General features: G+C 38.3%; 2 protein-coding genes across 2 annotated transcripts; one reads left to right on the plus strand and one right to left on the minus strand.

The window, feature by feature from the left end:
* Positions 1-2,028: 2,028 nt before the first annotated feature.
* On the plus strand, positions 2,029-5,593 carry LOC131021870 (elongator complex protein 4). The gene is made up of 9 exons (XM_057951193.1): positions 2,029-2,340; positions 2,499-2,666; positions 2,752-2,978; positions 3,071-3,140; positions 3,808-3,964; positions 4,171-4,246; positions 4,538-4,697; positions 4,787-4,878; positions 5,061-5,593. Exons 2-9 carry the CDS (start codon positions 2,522-2,524, stop codon positions 5,226-5,228), a joined length of 1,095 nt encoding a protein of 364 aa, XP_057807176.1. The 5' UTR covers positions 2,029-2,340; positions 2,499-2,521; the 3' UTR covers positions 5,229-5,593.
* A 412-nt stretch (positions 5,594-6,005) lies between these two features.
* LOC131021871 (8-hydroxygeraniol dehydrogenase-like) lies at positions 6,006-7,769 on the minus strand. The gene is made up of 4 exons (XM_057951194.1): positions 7,442-7,769; positions 7,242-7,355; positions 6,642-7,155; positions 6,006-6,554 (listed from the first exon to the last, which is right to left on the minus strand). The coding sequence occupies exons 1-4, from the start codon at positions 7,537-7,539 to the stop codon at positions 6,198-6,200; spliced, it is 1,083 nt and encodes a 360-aa protein (XP_057807177.1). The 5' UTR covers positions 7,540-7,769; the 3' UTR covers positions 6,006-6,197.
* Between the last annotated feature and the right edge of the window lie 7,997 nt (positions 7,770-15,766).

Consider the following 15,766-nt stretch of genomic DNA (forward strand, 5'->3'; position numbering starts at 1 on the left):
CCGACTCGGGTACCCGAGTCGAGTATTCGGGTACCCTAAAACCCTAGTCGGGTATTCGGGTACCCTAAATTACCCGAATAAATTCGAAATCTGTATAAAAAAAAAATAAAAAAAAAAAGAAGAAGAAGGGGCGCCGCCTGACGCCGGGCTGGAGACTGGAGTGGGGTGGCGAGTGGGGGCGGCGGGCGGGGCTGGAGCCGCTGTATAAAAAAAAAAAAAAAAAAAAGAAGGGGCGCCGCCTGACGCCGAGCTGGAGACTGGAGTGGCGAGTGGGGCGGCGGGCGGGGCTGGAGCCGGCGGGAAGGGGCGCCGCCTGACGCCTGACGGCGGAAGAAGGCACACACAAAGTGTTCTTTTTCTTTCACTCCACACACACCACCATTTCCGCCGCCGTCGAGACTCCACGGAGAGGCGAAGGAGAAGCAGCAGCTTGACAGTAGGAATCAGAGTGAGAGGTCGCGAGAGATCGAGAGTTGATAGAGATAGAGATTGGGAATCGGAAACGGGGCGAAGTCGTAGGCGGCGGCGGGCTGGCGAGGGGCGACGGCGAGTGGGGCGGCCGGCCGGGGTGAATTGGGAGGGATGAAATGTAAATTAGGGCCGGCGGGCTGAATTGGGAGGGATGAATATCATGAATTGATTTTGGGAAACAAAACAGTACAGGGGGCTGATTATTTACATTTCATATTTAATTTAATTAAATAGTTTAAAATTTATTAATTAAAAATATCGGGTAATTCGGGTATACCCGATACCCGATTATTTCGACCCCTAAATACCCAATCCCGAACCCGATCCCGAAAAAATCGGGTATAGGGTACCCGATACCCGATTTTTTCGGGTCGGGTATCGGGTACCCGATTACCCGATCCTGAAATTCCCAGCCCTACAAATGACCATTTTACTTGGTTTTATTTTGGATTTCCGTTGGCACTTATGGCACTATTAGTAAAAAAATCCAAAATAAAACCAAAGTAAAAAAATCTTGGCACTTATGGTACTAATAGTGCCATAAGTGCCTAACCCGACCCGACACGTGACCCGCGTGCCTGATCCTACCTGGTCCGCCTCATTAAGGGTAAAAACGTCAAAATCAATAAAAATGGCGAAATTTTGTGTTTTTTCAATGTGTGGCCATAAATTGTGTTTTATACTTCATTTTGGCTACTTCAAAATTTTACTCATAATATTATTATGAATTAAAGTGAAAAAAGGAAAGAAAAATAGACAATCAGATATTTTTTTCGTGCTACCTTAAAAAATTATCCATCCTAAAACAATATGTGAAAAATAATAAAACTACATACTCCCTCTGTCATAGCTTTCAATATCCATATTTCCATTTTATAAGTCCCACATTTTGGTATTCGTTTATATTTTTAATAAAAGTAGATGAAACTCTTACTCCACTTTAATTACTTTAACACTCATATAAAAGATGATCAGACCCTTATTCTACTCATAATACATCCAATCACTTTATGAAAATCCGTGTTATTCTCAAATGAATACTAAAGACGGATAGAGTATTTTTCCTCACTTTTTCATAAAAAAGAATGCACATATGAGACAAACAAATTGTTTGTCGGGTTAATAGTGTTTTATGTCACGAACTTTTATTTTCTCCCAAAAAACCCTTAACTTTCAATTTTTTTCATAAAATGTCTCACTATACAAAATTTGATGACAAAAAGATGAATTATCTCGCTGAAAGAAATATTTTAGGGACCACTATTGTTGGAAAACCATACTGAGAACCACCATTGTTGGAAAATGGTGAAAGTTTGGGGTTTTGTTTATCATCTTTCCGTCATTGAATTTTGTATAGCAGAACATTTTATGGGAAAAATTAAAAATTTAGAATTTTTTAGGATAAAATAATAATTGAGGACATTTGTGGAAAATGATGAAAGTTTGGGACATAAAATACTATTAACCCTACTTTGTCAATGTCAACCCCCCCCCCCTCAAAAAAAAAAAAAAAAAAAAAGAAGTGGGCTGCCCAGAATGAAAACAATAGATTGCTGCCCACGGTTAGAATACATAGCTCAGCCCAGTACCATAAGCGTTGGCTCTTGTTCTTCTCAAAAACTCTGAATATGATTTTCATATTTTAACGAATGATTTCAGTTTAACTGTTCGCACACTCTTGTTCTTGTAAGGCTGAAACTAGATTAAAATATCATTGGATGATTTTTGGACTCTCAATTCTTTTTATTCCTTATACGTTTGTGTTTGAGCGCGACCTAACGAGGTTAACCAAACTTCAATTCCAAAGTTGCTTAAACACCTGTGTCGCGAACTGAAGTGGGAATCGCAGGACTCATTACAGATTGAAAGGTTTTCTTCGATTCTCAAAATATTCTCTGTTTTGATTAAACCCGACTCTGCAGTATAGATGCACAGCATGTGTTCGAAGAAATACCCAAGGCTTTCTGCTTCTGGAAATTGACTTGGTTCAATTCATTTGATTTGATTTTAGATTCTTTCTGTTGTAGTTGTGGTGGTATCAGTTTCAGTTATGGCAATGACTGCTAATAAACCTCGGAGCACCAGTTTCTCACGGAATTTCGGTGCAGCATCAAGTTCTGTTCCCAGCATTCCTGGGCTTAAGCATGGTCCAAACGGGACCATGTTACTTTCATCTGGCATTCCTGACCTCGATAGTAATTCCAAATAACCTTTTGCTCACCTATGTTTGTTTTTTATGAGATTTTCGATATAAACTATTTGAGATTTTGATCATGACAGAGATTCTGGGAGGTGGGCTTGCATTGGGAAGTCTAGTGATGGTGATGGAAGATCCGGAGGCGCCGCATCATATGTTATTGTTGAGAAATTTTATGTCTCAGGGCTTGGTTCATCATCAACCTCTAATATATGCAAGTCCTGCAAGTGATCCCAGAGGGTTTCTTGGCACCTTGCCTAGTCCCATGGTGTCCAAGGATGAGAAATCGCGTGTCCATGAGACGGAGCAGGTACCTTTCTAGTTACTGAACGCGAGTGCATTCTGTAGTTTTTCACTTAGCGTTTGTGGATTTTGAAAGAATGAGTATATTCTGAATTACAGGAGAAAGGGCTGAGAATCGCATGGCAATACAAGAAGTATTTTGGGGAGCATAGTTCAGAGTCTCATAGAGGTGAAGTTACTAATGCTTGTCCGTTTTACGACTTTGTTACTGCTTTTCTTTCTTGTTTGCAACTGCTGTAATCATCAGTTGGTAAAGATGGATGTCCACTACTTGCATTAGGGAAGCACTTTGAAGCAGTATTAGATAGAGATTGTATTGTGGATCTATATAAACTGGCTCAAGAGACATTTCCTTCAAGCAAGAAGAATTGTTGGCAACACTTTTTTTTATTTTTTTTATTTGTGGTAAAAGGTCTTGTTAGAAGTAACTTATGAAAATGTTTTCTGAGAAAGGAAGTAAAATCTTGATATATGCAAATAAAACAATCTGATTATTGTTTTACACTTTTACTTGCATAATTGACTTTCCTTGTATAACAATAATGTGACAAAACATAAAACGAGATTAAGGATGTGCGTGAAGTCGAGTCACACATAGATGTCAATGCTTGTGAGATCAGGTGGGAGATTCTTATCACTCATTATTTCGTGATGCAATAGCAAAATTATTGCTTCCTATAAATGTGACTTATTTGTGCACTAGATTTTTCCTATCCCTCACATTTGCTCTTCCAATTGACCCTAGCCTGGCATGTTTCACCCGTTTCTTGTTTCTTGCTAGCAGTTACATCTTAATATTTCCTGTCTGAAAATGGTATCATGTGCTTGATAAACAGATGGGAAGTCTGAGTATTGCAATGACTTTGATTTGCGGAAGCCCCTGGAGAGGCACTTCTTTAGTGGAAAACAGATCGATTGTGTTAGCCTAAAAGAATCTGCTGATCTTGGAGCATTTCATGAACGTTGTTTGAGCTTCTTATCACAATCAAATCAGTAATTCATCTTGCATTCATGCCTTCAACTAAAGCCCTAGCCCAAAAAAATTCTTATGTATGAGTATATTAGTAGGTCAAGATTCGAGATATATTACTAAATAATTAACATGATGTTTGATCGAGTCATGACGACGTATGCAAATGAGCCAATAATTTGTTCGTTCCTAAAAATTGTATAATCTAATTTGTCCTATCTGTTTTTAGGAACAATGGAAACATAACAGGGGGTCGTATTGCTATTCAGTCACTGTGTTCGCCGCAGTGTGAATATTCCAACAGAGTAAGTATCTATTTCATTTTAAATCTCTTATTTTAGCATTTTTTTAATCCTTTACTATTGCTAATTTTTAAGATGGTGTTTGGCTGAGCTTATAAGCTCCTTATAACAATCTATAAGCTGTTTAAGAACTTATTTTGCCCAACACTTCTCAAGAGCTTATAAGCTCTTAAACAACTTATAACTTGTTTTCAGAAGCTTATAAGCTCAGCCAAACAAACACCCTCTTAAGTCTAGCTGGTCTATTTTTTAATTGTGAAATATAACTGCTGATTGATCCCTACACTTGTGTAGGAATGGGAAATGCTTTCTTTTGTTAGATCCTTGAAAAGTGTTGTAAGATTGTCAAATGCAGTAGCTGTAGTGACATTTTCACCTTCTCTCGTTTCAACAACCTTCTCAATAAGGCTGCAACATTTGGCTGACACCTTAGTTTCTGTGAAAGCTATTCCAGGTGTTTACTGTTCTTTTCTGCTTTCATGCATCATGCCCACACACAATGCTTATGAAGAAACGCAACTTATAATTTTACGCTTCAATTAGATGAAGACAAGGAACTGGCTAAGCTTCTCACAGGATACCAGGATATGGTTGGACTTCTTAGTGTGCACAAAGTTGCACGTTTTAACACACAGGTACGTGTGGTTTGCTACTATAGCTTGATGCTGTTTGTTATGTTTTCTTTATATGAACACTACCGTGTAAAACTTGAATTGACATATTTGAGCTCCACCTAGTGAATTCCATGTCACATTCACCCCTCGACACCTCAAAAAGAAAAGAAAGGTGCATCATATACTAAGCTTTTGAAAAACAGGTCCCTGCAATTCTGGAGGCAACCACATTCTCAATGAAACTGCAGAAGCGAAGATCCTTAATTTTGGAATGTATAAACCAAGCTCCTGTAGATGGTGCAACTGGAAGTTCTTATGCCTCTTCTGGTAGTTGTTCTGGGTCTTCTAAAACAGGTTCTCTCGACTTTTAGTTGAATGTAGCTGTTTGAAGCACTTAAGCTCGTTGAATGTCTGGTGTCAGCTGATCTCTTGGAAAGGCTTTGCTAGAGCACCGGCTTTTACTTTGGTGCTTTTGGTCACTGTAACTGTGAAGCTTTGTTGTGGCTGTTGCCAGCAAGCATTCTTGATACCGGATTCCATTTTTGCAACGTCTGATTGTATTTATCAATTGTGTTGCGACGACTGATTATGGTTTTGTAAATTTTCTCTTTTGTGGTAGATGTCAAGTCAAGATAGCTCGCGCCATTAACATTTTCGTACGTGCCAATATGTTGGAAGGCTACATCTTTTAACTTCATTATTCTTTTCCCCTTGTTAGGAATGTTTGTTTCTGTCCTGTTTATTGGTTCAGTTATCTAATGTTGTGTTTGGTTCTTTGATTTTTGTAAAGGAAATGTCCTTCACAACTGTGCAGCTCCTCTATCTCTCTCCACCATTATTTTTTGTTATTTATTCTAACGTGATAAACTTTTGTTACAATAGAGTATTATACATAAATACTGCACGACAAAAACATATAAAGGTATCATTAAATAATACGTGAATTTGTTAGATGAATTAAAAAGTAAGCAAAGACTGAAAAATACTTGTCACGAGTGCTTTGCGAAGTATGCGTTTCAACTAACAATAATATGTATTTCAACTGACAATAGTATTAGTATGTATTTTATAGTAATGTGTATACTATACATGTTTATAAAATTTGAAGACAAGCAACACCAGTCAAAATCTGAACGAAGGAGCTACGCGAAGGTGGCTTATATTTGTAAAATATAAATTAAGTGGATATTTAACAAGTGACGTGCATCACTTATTGAAAATAAAAGCAGATTACACTCTTCCATCCAAAACCACAGCTTAAGACAAACCAACTGTAAGTTTATGTAAACTTAAATAAACTGGACAACAGAAGAACACACTCTTCCATCCAAAAGCTCAAGTTAAGATTGCTGGAGGGTGTTGGCTACGTCTATCACGAAGCGGTACTTCACATCTGCTTTAGCCAGACGCTCTAGCGCAGTGTTAACGTAATCTGCTGAAATTAATTCAATATCTGCCTTTATATTGTGCTTGGCCGCGAAATCAATCATTTCCTGCGTCTCTTTCATTCCTCCAATCCCACTCCCAGATATCATCTTTCTCCCTGCAAGTAGAGGAAACACTGGTAGCTCAAGAGGCTTGTCCGGGGCACCAAGCATCACCAGCTTTCCATGAGCTTTCAATAGCCCAATGAGTGGCATCAAAGGGTGATAAGCTGATACTGTATCAATAATACCATCCATTGTTCCCATAGCAGCCTATGAGTAATAAAGTCAACATTAATTAATTTAGTGCTGATGAATTGATAATGGTAATGAAACAGAGCTGAGGATGAAGAATTTTACCTGCATTTCATCTGCATCTTTACTGATCAAGAATGAATCTGCGCCCAAATTTGACAGTGCTTCATCCTTCTTGTTAGGGGAGGTGCTAATAACTGTGACCTTAGAACCAAAAGCCTTGGCAAATTTAACGGCAACGTGGCCTAGTCCGCCCAAACCCACAACTCCGATGTGCATGCCGGGTTTGTCTAATCCAAAGTATCTCATGGGGCTGTAGGTGGTGATGCCTGCACATAGAAGAGGAGCAGCAGAATCCAAGGGCATGTTGTCGGGGATACGCACGATGAAATGCTCTTCGGCAACCATGATGTCAGAGTAACCACCATATGTGATGCTTCCATCATGGTAATTGGCACTGTAAGTGGGGATGATCTTGGGGCAGTAATTCTCAAGATCCTCTTTGCAGCTCTCACATGATCCACATGAGCCCACCATGCATCCCACACCAACTTTGTCTCCAACTTTCACCTTCTTCACCTTCTTTCCCACCTCTGTTACCACTCCCACAATCTCATGCCTGCATTAGCATTGCAGATCAATTATTGTAATTAATTTTGTTGGTTTGTAAAATGATAAACAAGTAGAAAGCAGAAAGAAACGCACCCTGGAACCAGAGGATACTGAGAGATGCCCCATTCGTTCTTGAGGTAATGAAGATCCGAGTGGCAGATCCCACAATACAACACTTTCAGCTGCACGTCTTCATCACCAGTAGCCCTGCATGCACATATAAATTTTAGTATTTGTTTATAAATTTAAGTTCTTTGATAGCATTATATACAATAATGAGAGTGGAAAAACACCTTCTTGAAAATTTGAATGGGGAGAGATGACCAGATGTGTCAGTGGCAGCCAATCCGTAGGCCTTGACAGGGTGCTCTGTTTCCGGTGATTTCGCCATTTAACAAAATGTATATATTATTTGGTAATTAGAAATATGTAAGCAAGCAATATAGAAAATGTAGAGAATGCAAATGAAAGAGTGATGATTTGGGAGAATGTTAAAGTGTGGTATTTATAGGAAAGAGTCTATCAAATATGTGTTGGTGATGGTATTTTCATAGCGCTGACCTCCACGCCGCCGGTGTGTGAATACCCATTAACCAATGCGATAAGCGCAGTCAACTTTTTAGTATATTAAGAAATAGTTGAAGAAGATGGGCTGTCTATTATTGGCATTCTTCGGAACTCTCTCGAAGTCTTCAACTTATTCTCATTTTCTTTTCTTTTAGCTTTCAGAAAAGATTCTTCACTTTTTTCATCAACAAAGGTTGCTGTTTTAAATGTCACATTTCTACATCCTATTCATAATTGACTTGTTTATTTTATTTTCTTTTTCTAGACACATTTGAAGTTTGAATTTATATGCCACTTGAAGTATAAAATTCCCTAAGACTTTTTCGCGCATAACTAAGTTGAAAGACATGAAAGCTCTACAATGTTATTGTATTCATAATGAAGCATGTTTGAAAGTTATCATACAAGGTCTCCTTCCTCCTTTTCAAGAAAAAGTTATCACACAACAATAGTTTCTACTAGATCCCAGCTCTATGACATAATTAGGTGGAAGACATTTCTAAGATAGTATTCGGTCGGTCCACAAACAATAATCCATTTTTATCATTTTGGGACGTGTACAAAAATTAATCAGTTTTTATTTTTGGACATTTCTATTAAATGGTGGACTCATTTCTCCACTCACAATATAATTAATTATGAATATTAACTCTATCTTTTAAATTAGACTCTTTCTCCACTAACAATATATTCAACTATTTTATTAAAACTCATGTCGTCCCTTTTTAAGATTATTTTTTGTGAATGGAGATAATGTCTATTACCAATTCTATATCATAGATTAATCAATAATAGATGGATGTATAAATTTGAAGGGATGAGACTATGTCCTTTTTTATTAACTTGTTAATCATCTTTTAATAACCGATGGGTAATTAAGCAATTTATTTAACTGTAAATTTATAGTCGAACCTCTCCTATTTTATAGGGATAATGAAATTCTTAGTAATTAAGGTTATTTTTTATAAAACAATAAAGAAAGTTAATTAATACCCTTCGTTCGTCAAAAGTATAATACATTAGTCATTTTTAGTGTCCGATTAAAATACAACACTTTCCTTTTGAAGATATGAACACATCATCTAGCCTTATACTTTACTTTTACAAATTATAAAAAAAAACTAGGCATGTCTCATACTTAATTCAACCTCAATCACTCTGTTGTGAACAGCGTCGAGAAAATGGACGAGAAGAAGGGGAGTATGGAGAAATTGGGGATTTCTGTGGAGAACAATAAAGATGGAATTTTTATGTCTCTTTCGCTTGTTGACGAAGGCTGGGTCAAAGAGGAAGATAATGGAAATTAATTTAAGTCATTGTTGCTGTGAAAGAAGTTTAGCTATGATGTGAGAAGCGTTTTTGTGAGAAAACGCTGTTTATTATTGTTGCTTTTATTTTATAATTTTTCTATTCCAGTAGGGGACCACTATGACTTTTATATGAGCTTTGGTTGCTAGGTTTTGGAAAATCAATGAGAATTAACTTTATCTTCATCCGCCTCCCTCTAACTTCTCTCTCTCTTCCTATCTAATTCTTTCCTTTCTTCTCGGTTACTATGGAAAACCATTAAATATTACATATTCTAAGATTAAATCCGCTGGGAATACACGTGAACATAATAGTTGGTATCAGAGCCAGCTTTCCGGGCATCATGGCTGAAATGACTCGTTTTAAGGACCTACAGGAGGCGCAAAGACAGCTGGATCAGTTCGTTCAATCTGAGGCATTAAAAAGAGAATCAACAGAATTAAAGATGCAAGAGAAAATTGAAGACATGGCTGAAGAAATACAGAAACAATGGAAGGGAATGGAAGGTAAATTTGAACACCTCACAACAACTCTAGCTAATATCCAATTGCAGTTATTAAATGTGGGAAATGGGAAAGAGTCTGAATCAATCTTAGGGGGGCATGACTATACTTACATAGGGGAAGGCAGTAATAATAGAACACCATTTTCTGGAAGATATAGACGAGGGCATCAGGATGGTGAAGGATTCCCCATGGTTACCCCATTACCTAAGTTAGAATTTCCCAGATTTGATGGCACCCAACCCCGCGCTTGGATACTGAAGTGCCAAACTTATTTTAGCCTTATCCCTAACATCCCTGACCCACAAAAGGTGATGCTAGCAGCTATGCACTTTGATGGGAAGGCCTCACAGTGGCACCAAAATTTAGGGGTGAAACAGATTGAATTGAGCTGGAACCAATTCATTGAACTGGTCTCTGCCAGGTTTGAGGAGTTGAAGGAAACCAAAATAGTGGCTGAGTTCAACAAGTTGAGGATGACTGGGAACTATACTGACTATGTTGAGAGGTTTGAAGAACTAAGGGCTTGTCTATTGATGTTTAATAGAGGAGAATTCTCAGAGGACTACTTCATAGCAAGCTTTATTAGTGGGCTGGGTGATGAACTACAATCTTTCATAAGGATGTTCAATCCAGCTACTTTAAATCAGGCTGTGGAATTGGGAAAGAATCAGTTGCAGACACTAGAGGCTATCACTAAGAAGCTTAAGGGCACATACAGAAATTCAACCCCAGTTAACCAATTTTCAAAGAGGCCAGAGAACAACAACTTGAAATCTGGAAATTTTACTCCAAAGTCGCCATTCAAGTTACTCACTGCTGAAGAAATGGAGGCTAGAAGAAGCAAAAAACTCTGCTACAATTGCGATGAAACCTATGTCCCAGGGCATAGATGCAAACAGAGAATTTCCTACTTAATCATGACTGAAGAGGAGGAAGCTAAATTGTCCCATATCACTCTTGAAGAGACTGAGGAAGATAAGAATGAAACATTGGTGATGGAGGAAATTATTTTAGCCATCAGTGCTTTATCTGGGAATGATGGACCTACAACCATGAGAGTTTTGGGAGAAATTAACGGTCAGACGATTAACATCCTCATTGATTCAGGTAGCACATTAAGCTTCATTAATGAGGCTACTGTGAAGTCCCTAAATTGCAACCAAGAACCTGTTAAACCCCTGTTGGTCAGGGTAGCCAATGGAAACAAGATGGTCAGCTCCAAAATTGTTAAAGGGTTCAAGTGGAACATTCAACATCACAGTTTTACCTTCTCACCCAGGGTCTTAGCTACTGAAGGTTATGACCTGATTTTGGGGGGAGATTGGCTAAGAGCGTGCACCCCAGTTGAACTTGACTATGATAAAATGATTGTGGGGGTCACTCTAAAAGGAAAGAGGGTCAAAATACAAGCCATTAATGGGGGAATGCACTGTCAGATGATAACTGGACCTGCTCTCTTTCAAATGATGCATCAAGAGGGTGGTAGTGATGTTGAAGAGCTATATCAGATTGTGATTAAGGGAGATGGATCTGTGGAAGATCCAGCTTTGGATTATCTATTAGATCAATTTAAGATGATTTTTGAGGAACCAAGAGGGTTGCCACCAGAAAGGGGTATTGAGCATCACATTGTACTTAAGGAAGGAAGTGTACCCAAGTCACAATTTCCCTACAGAGTGTCCCATGAACAGAAAAATGAAATAGAAAAGATTGTTGCTGGGCTTTTGGAATCTGGGGAAATCCAACCAAGCAAGAGCCCTTATGCCTCACCCGTCCTATTGGTCAAGAAGAAGGATTCTACTTGGAGGCTTTGTGTTGACTACAGATATTTGAATAGCCTCACCGTTAAACACAATTATCCCATACCCGTTATTGAAGAGTTGCTTGATGAACTTGGGGGAAGCAGGTATTTTTCAAAAATTGACTTAAGGTCTGGTTATTTTCAAATATTATTAGCTCCTGAGCATAGACACTTGACTGCTTTTAGAACTCATAACGGTCATTATGAGTTCTTGGTGATGCCATTTGGCCTATGTAATGCCCCGGCTACATTTCAATCACTAATGAATCAGCTATTCAGAGGGCAACTGAGGAAAACTGTTCTAGTCTTTTTTGATGATATTTTGATTTTTAGTAAAAGGTGGGAGGAACACTTGTCACACTTGAAGAAAGTATTGCAGATACTTAAGGATAATCATCTATTTGCTAAGCGGAGTAAGTGCCAATTTGGGCAGACTGAGATAAGCTATCTGGGACACATTATCACCTCAGAGGGAGTATCCACTGACCCCGCTAAAATTGAAGGAGTGAAAGACTGGCCCCTGCCTAAGACATTGAAGCAGCTTCGAGGGTTTTTGGGCCTAACTGGTTATTATAGGCGTTTTGTACAAGGCTATGGCACCATAAGCAAACCCTTGACTTCTCTATTAAGGAAGGGTAATTTTAATTGGGACGAGGAAGCTACTCGAGCATTTCAGAAACTAAAAGAAGCCATGGTCAGTGCCCCAGTACTTGCTTTACCAAACTTTTCCTTACCATTCATAATCGAGACAGATGCTAGCGGGCATGGAATAGGAGCTGTGCTTATGCAGCAGGGGAGGCCCATAGCTTACCTCAGTAAGGCTTTGTGCCCTAAACATCAAGTCCTTTCAATCTATGAAAGGGAGTTCCTAGCAATACTTCTTGCTATTCAAAGATGGAGGCATTATTTACAGGGCCACAAATTTATCATTAGAACTGATCAGCAAGCACTGAAGCACTTGTTGGATCAAAAGATAGTTTCACCATTGCAACAGAAATGGGTTTGCAAATTGCTGGGATTCGACTATGAAATCCACTACAAGAAAGGCGCTGACAATAAGGCTGCCGATGCCTTATCCAGAAGGGTAGAAAGAATTAATGATTGTGCTGCCGTTGCAACAGTAATGCCTAATTGGACTAAACAGGTCATTGATAGCTATGAGGGCGATGAATTTATTCAAGACATCACGAGGAAATTAGCTTTGCAGCCAGGACTATTGCCTGATTGGGAGAGGATTGGTGACATCATCAGATTCAAGCAAAGGGTGGCAATTGGGTGCACTACTGATCTGAGGCAAATTTTGTTGAAGGAAATGCATGGAACAGCCATTGGTGGGCATTCTGGTATACATGGGACGTACCACCGACTTAAGAGGGTATTCTATTGGCCTAGACTTAAGGCTGATGTGGAAAAATGGGTCAAGGAATGTGAAGTATGTGAGAGGAATAAATCTACTTCAGGACTTTACCCGGGCCTCCTACAGCCCTTGCCCATTCCTGATCAATCCTGGACTCACATTACTATGGATTTTATAGAGGGGCTACCTAAGTCAAGGGGAAAGGATGTAATTCTAGTTGTTATTGATAGATTTACCAAATTTGCTCATTTTCTACCCTTGTCTCACCCTTTTACAGCTCAAAAGGTTGCTTGTGAGTTCCTCGATAACATCTACAAGCTACATGGAATGCCTATAAGCATTGTCACTGATAGGGACAAGATATTTACGAGCATCTTTTGGAAGGAGCTTTTCAAAGGTATGGGAACTCAGTTGGACTACACTTCAGCTTATCACCCACAATCAGATGGGCAATCTGAAAGGCTTAATCAATGTGTGGAAAATTATCTGAGGTGCATGGTCTATCAAAATCCTAAGTTGTGGATTAATTGGTTACCTCTTGCTGAATACTGGTACAACACAAACCATCATACAGGGTTAAAGGCTACACCATGGGAAGCTCTCTATGGTATTCCACCCCCAACACATTCACTAACACCATTCCTGACAACACACGATACTGATGCCAAGGATATGATTCTCACCAGACAGAAGCTCATACAAGACCTGAAGGAGAACTTACATCTCGCACAGCAGCGTATGAAGGTGTATGCTGATAAGAAACGTGTGGAAAGGGAATTTGAGGTTGGAGATTTTGTTTACTTGAAGCTGCAGCCATACCGCCAGCAGACAGTTGCTCTCCGACGCCACCTGAAACTGTCTGCGCGTTACTACGGGCCTTATCAAGTGATTGAGCGCATAGGAAAGGTGGCTTACCGTCTACAGCTGCCCCCCGGGGCTCGTATCCACCCCGTCTTCCATGTTTCGTTACTGAAGAAGGTCCTCAGCCCCACTATCTCAACCACTCCGGATCTGCCCGTCGTTGACCAAGACGGCGCCTTTGTGGTGGCGCCAGTAGCGGTGCTCCAAGAACGTAAGATCCAGCGCGGTACTAGTCAAGTAACTCAGGTTTTGATTTCGTGGGATGAAAATGAGGGATCTTGCACTTCGTGGGAAGATCTTAAATTCATTCGCCGCAAATTTCCTCACTTTGATCCTTGGGGACAAGGATCTCAAGAGCGGCGCGGTATTGTTGTGAACAGCGTCGAGAAAATGGACGAGAAGAAGGGGAGTATGGAGAAATTGGGGATTTCTGTGGAGAACAATAAAGATGGAATTTTTATGTCTCTTTCGCTTGTTGACGAAGGCTGGGTCAAAGAGGAAGATAATGGAAATTAATTTAAGTCATTGTTGCTGTGAAAGAAGTTTAGCTATGATGTGAGAAGCGTTTTTGTGAGAAAACGCTGTTTATTATTGTTGCTTTTATTTTATAATTTTTCTATTCCAGTAGGGGACCACTATGACTTTTATATGAGCTTTGGTTGCTAGGTTTTGGAAAATCAATGAGAATTAACTTTATCTTCATCCGCCTCCCTCTAACTTCTCTCTCTCTTCCTATCTAATTCTTTCCTTTCTTCTCGGTTACTATGGAAAACCATTAAATATTACATATTCTAAGATTAAATCCGCTGGGAATACACGTGAACATAATACACTCATTATATATACGGTGAGACATTTTATCTACTAATAAAAATACATCCATTAACTATTTTATTAGAACATATGTCCAGCCAAAATGTTATACTTATGACATAGGAATAAAATAGTATATTAAATAGTATTGTTCTTGTAGGGACAGATCCAGATTTTTTTTACAGTGGGGGCACAAGATAATTATAAGTATAAAATACGTTAAAAAAATTATTCTATTTGTCCATAAAAAAAGAGTCTCATTGTATGCTATTTAAGTTGTTAAAGTTATTGTGTAGAAATGTAAAATGAATGAACTGTTTGTAAGGGTAGTGTTAATTAAAAAAAAAGTGAAATAAATGTATGTTATTCGTTAAAAATTGAAATAAAGTTACAATTTATAGGTAAATAAGATGTAATAGTTCATAAAGTGAAGTGATTTTTTTTCCGTTGATAAATAAAAATTGGTAAGTAGAACTCTTACATGGACGTAGGGAATACTATATAATGCATAATGTATTGATGATTGAGAGTTTAAAAAATTGCTTATTTATTATATTTTAATTAAATATATATTTTTTATATAATATATATAATTAGTAAAAAAAGTAAAAAAAATTGTGGAGGCACGTGCCGCCACGATGGGGTACGTCTTGGTTGCGTTTTAACACAATATCCATAATCTGATAATGCATATTTATACAATATAATTATGGGTTAATGGTCACTTATTATGATGTGAATTTTGATTGTACGATGCATTTTTGATGGCTCGTTAATAGAACATAGGCAAATTTAGCCCGATCTTTGCTACGTCATTACAAATATAACCTTGTTAATATATAATAAAATGTCGTCTTATTTATGGTTAATAACAATTAAATGTAAAAACTATATGTCTAATTATAAAAATGCTTTGGATTATTGATAATATTAATAATTGACACAAACTATTAAGGTTGTAACAAAAACGTTTCAAATTACAGCTAATATCAATTAAATGCCTAAATTATTGAGGTTATAACAAGTATCTTCAATAACAATTTTCATCGACGGAACATCAACGTGTATCTTCAATCACTACAAAAAATCTGCCGATTAGCGATGGAATTTTCCGTCGCTAAAAATGAAAATTCTGTCGCTAATCGCGGCTAATGACAGAATAACGATAGATTTTTTCCGAATCTAGAATCGTGGTCGCTAGCAAAATTAGCGACGGAAATGCATTATGTCGCTAGTTTTATCGACGGACTAGCGACGGAAATTTCTGTAGCTAAGAAAGTAGTTGTTGTTTGGTTGTTTTTTTTAACTACGGATTAGCGACGAAAAATTTCGTCGCTAGTAGCGACAGAATAGATTCCGTCGCAAATTTGGTTTGAAGATTTCTGTCGCTATTCCGTCGCTGAAG

The sequence above is a fragment of the Salvia miltiorrhiza genome, chromosome 4, assembly GCF_028751815.1.
Source record: "Salvia miltiorrhiza cultivar Shanhuang (shh) chromosome 4, IMPLAD_Smil_shh, whole genome shotgun sequence".
In the NCBI taxonomy this organism is placed as follows: Eukaryota; Viridiplantae; Streptophyta; class Magnoliopsida; order Lamiales; family Lamiaceae; genus Salvia; species Salvia miltiorrhiza.

Coding starts and splice junctions, on each gene's coding strand:
- LOC131021870 (XM_057951193.1), top strand. CDS start 2,522: ATGGCAATGACTGCTAATAAACCTCGGAGCACCAGTTTCTCACGGAAT. Junction 3,141..3,807: donor TAGTTCAGAGTCTCATAGAG/GTGAAGTTACTA, acceptor CTTGATAAACAG/ATGGGAAGTCTGAGTATTGC. Junction 4,247..4,537: donor AGTGTGAATATTCCAACAGA/GTAAGTATCTAT, acceptor ACACTTGTGTAG/GAATGGGAAATGCTTTCTTT.
- LOC131021871 (XM_057951194.1), bottom strand. CDS start 7,539: ATGGCGAAATCACCGGAAACAGAGCACCCTGTCAAGGCCTACGGATTG. Junction 7,356..7,441: donor CCATTCAAATTTTCAAGAAG/GTGTTTTTCCAC, acceptor ATGTGCATGCAG/GGCTACTGGTGATGAAGACG. Junction 6,555..6,641: donor AAGATGCAGATGAAATGCAG/GTAAAATTCTTC, acceptor TATTACTCATAG/GCTGCTATGGGAACAATGGA.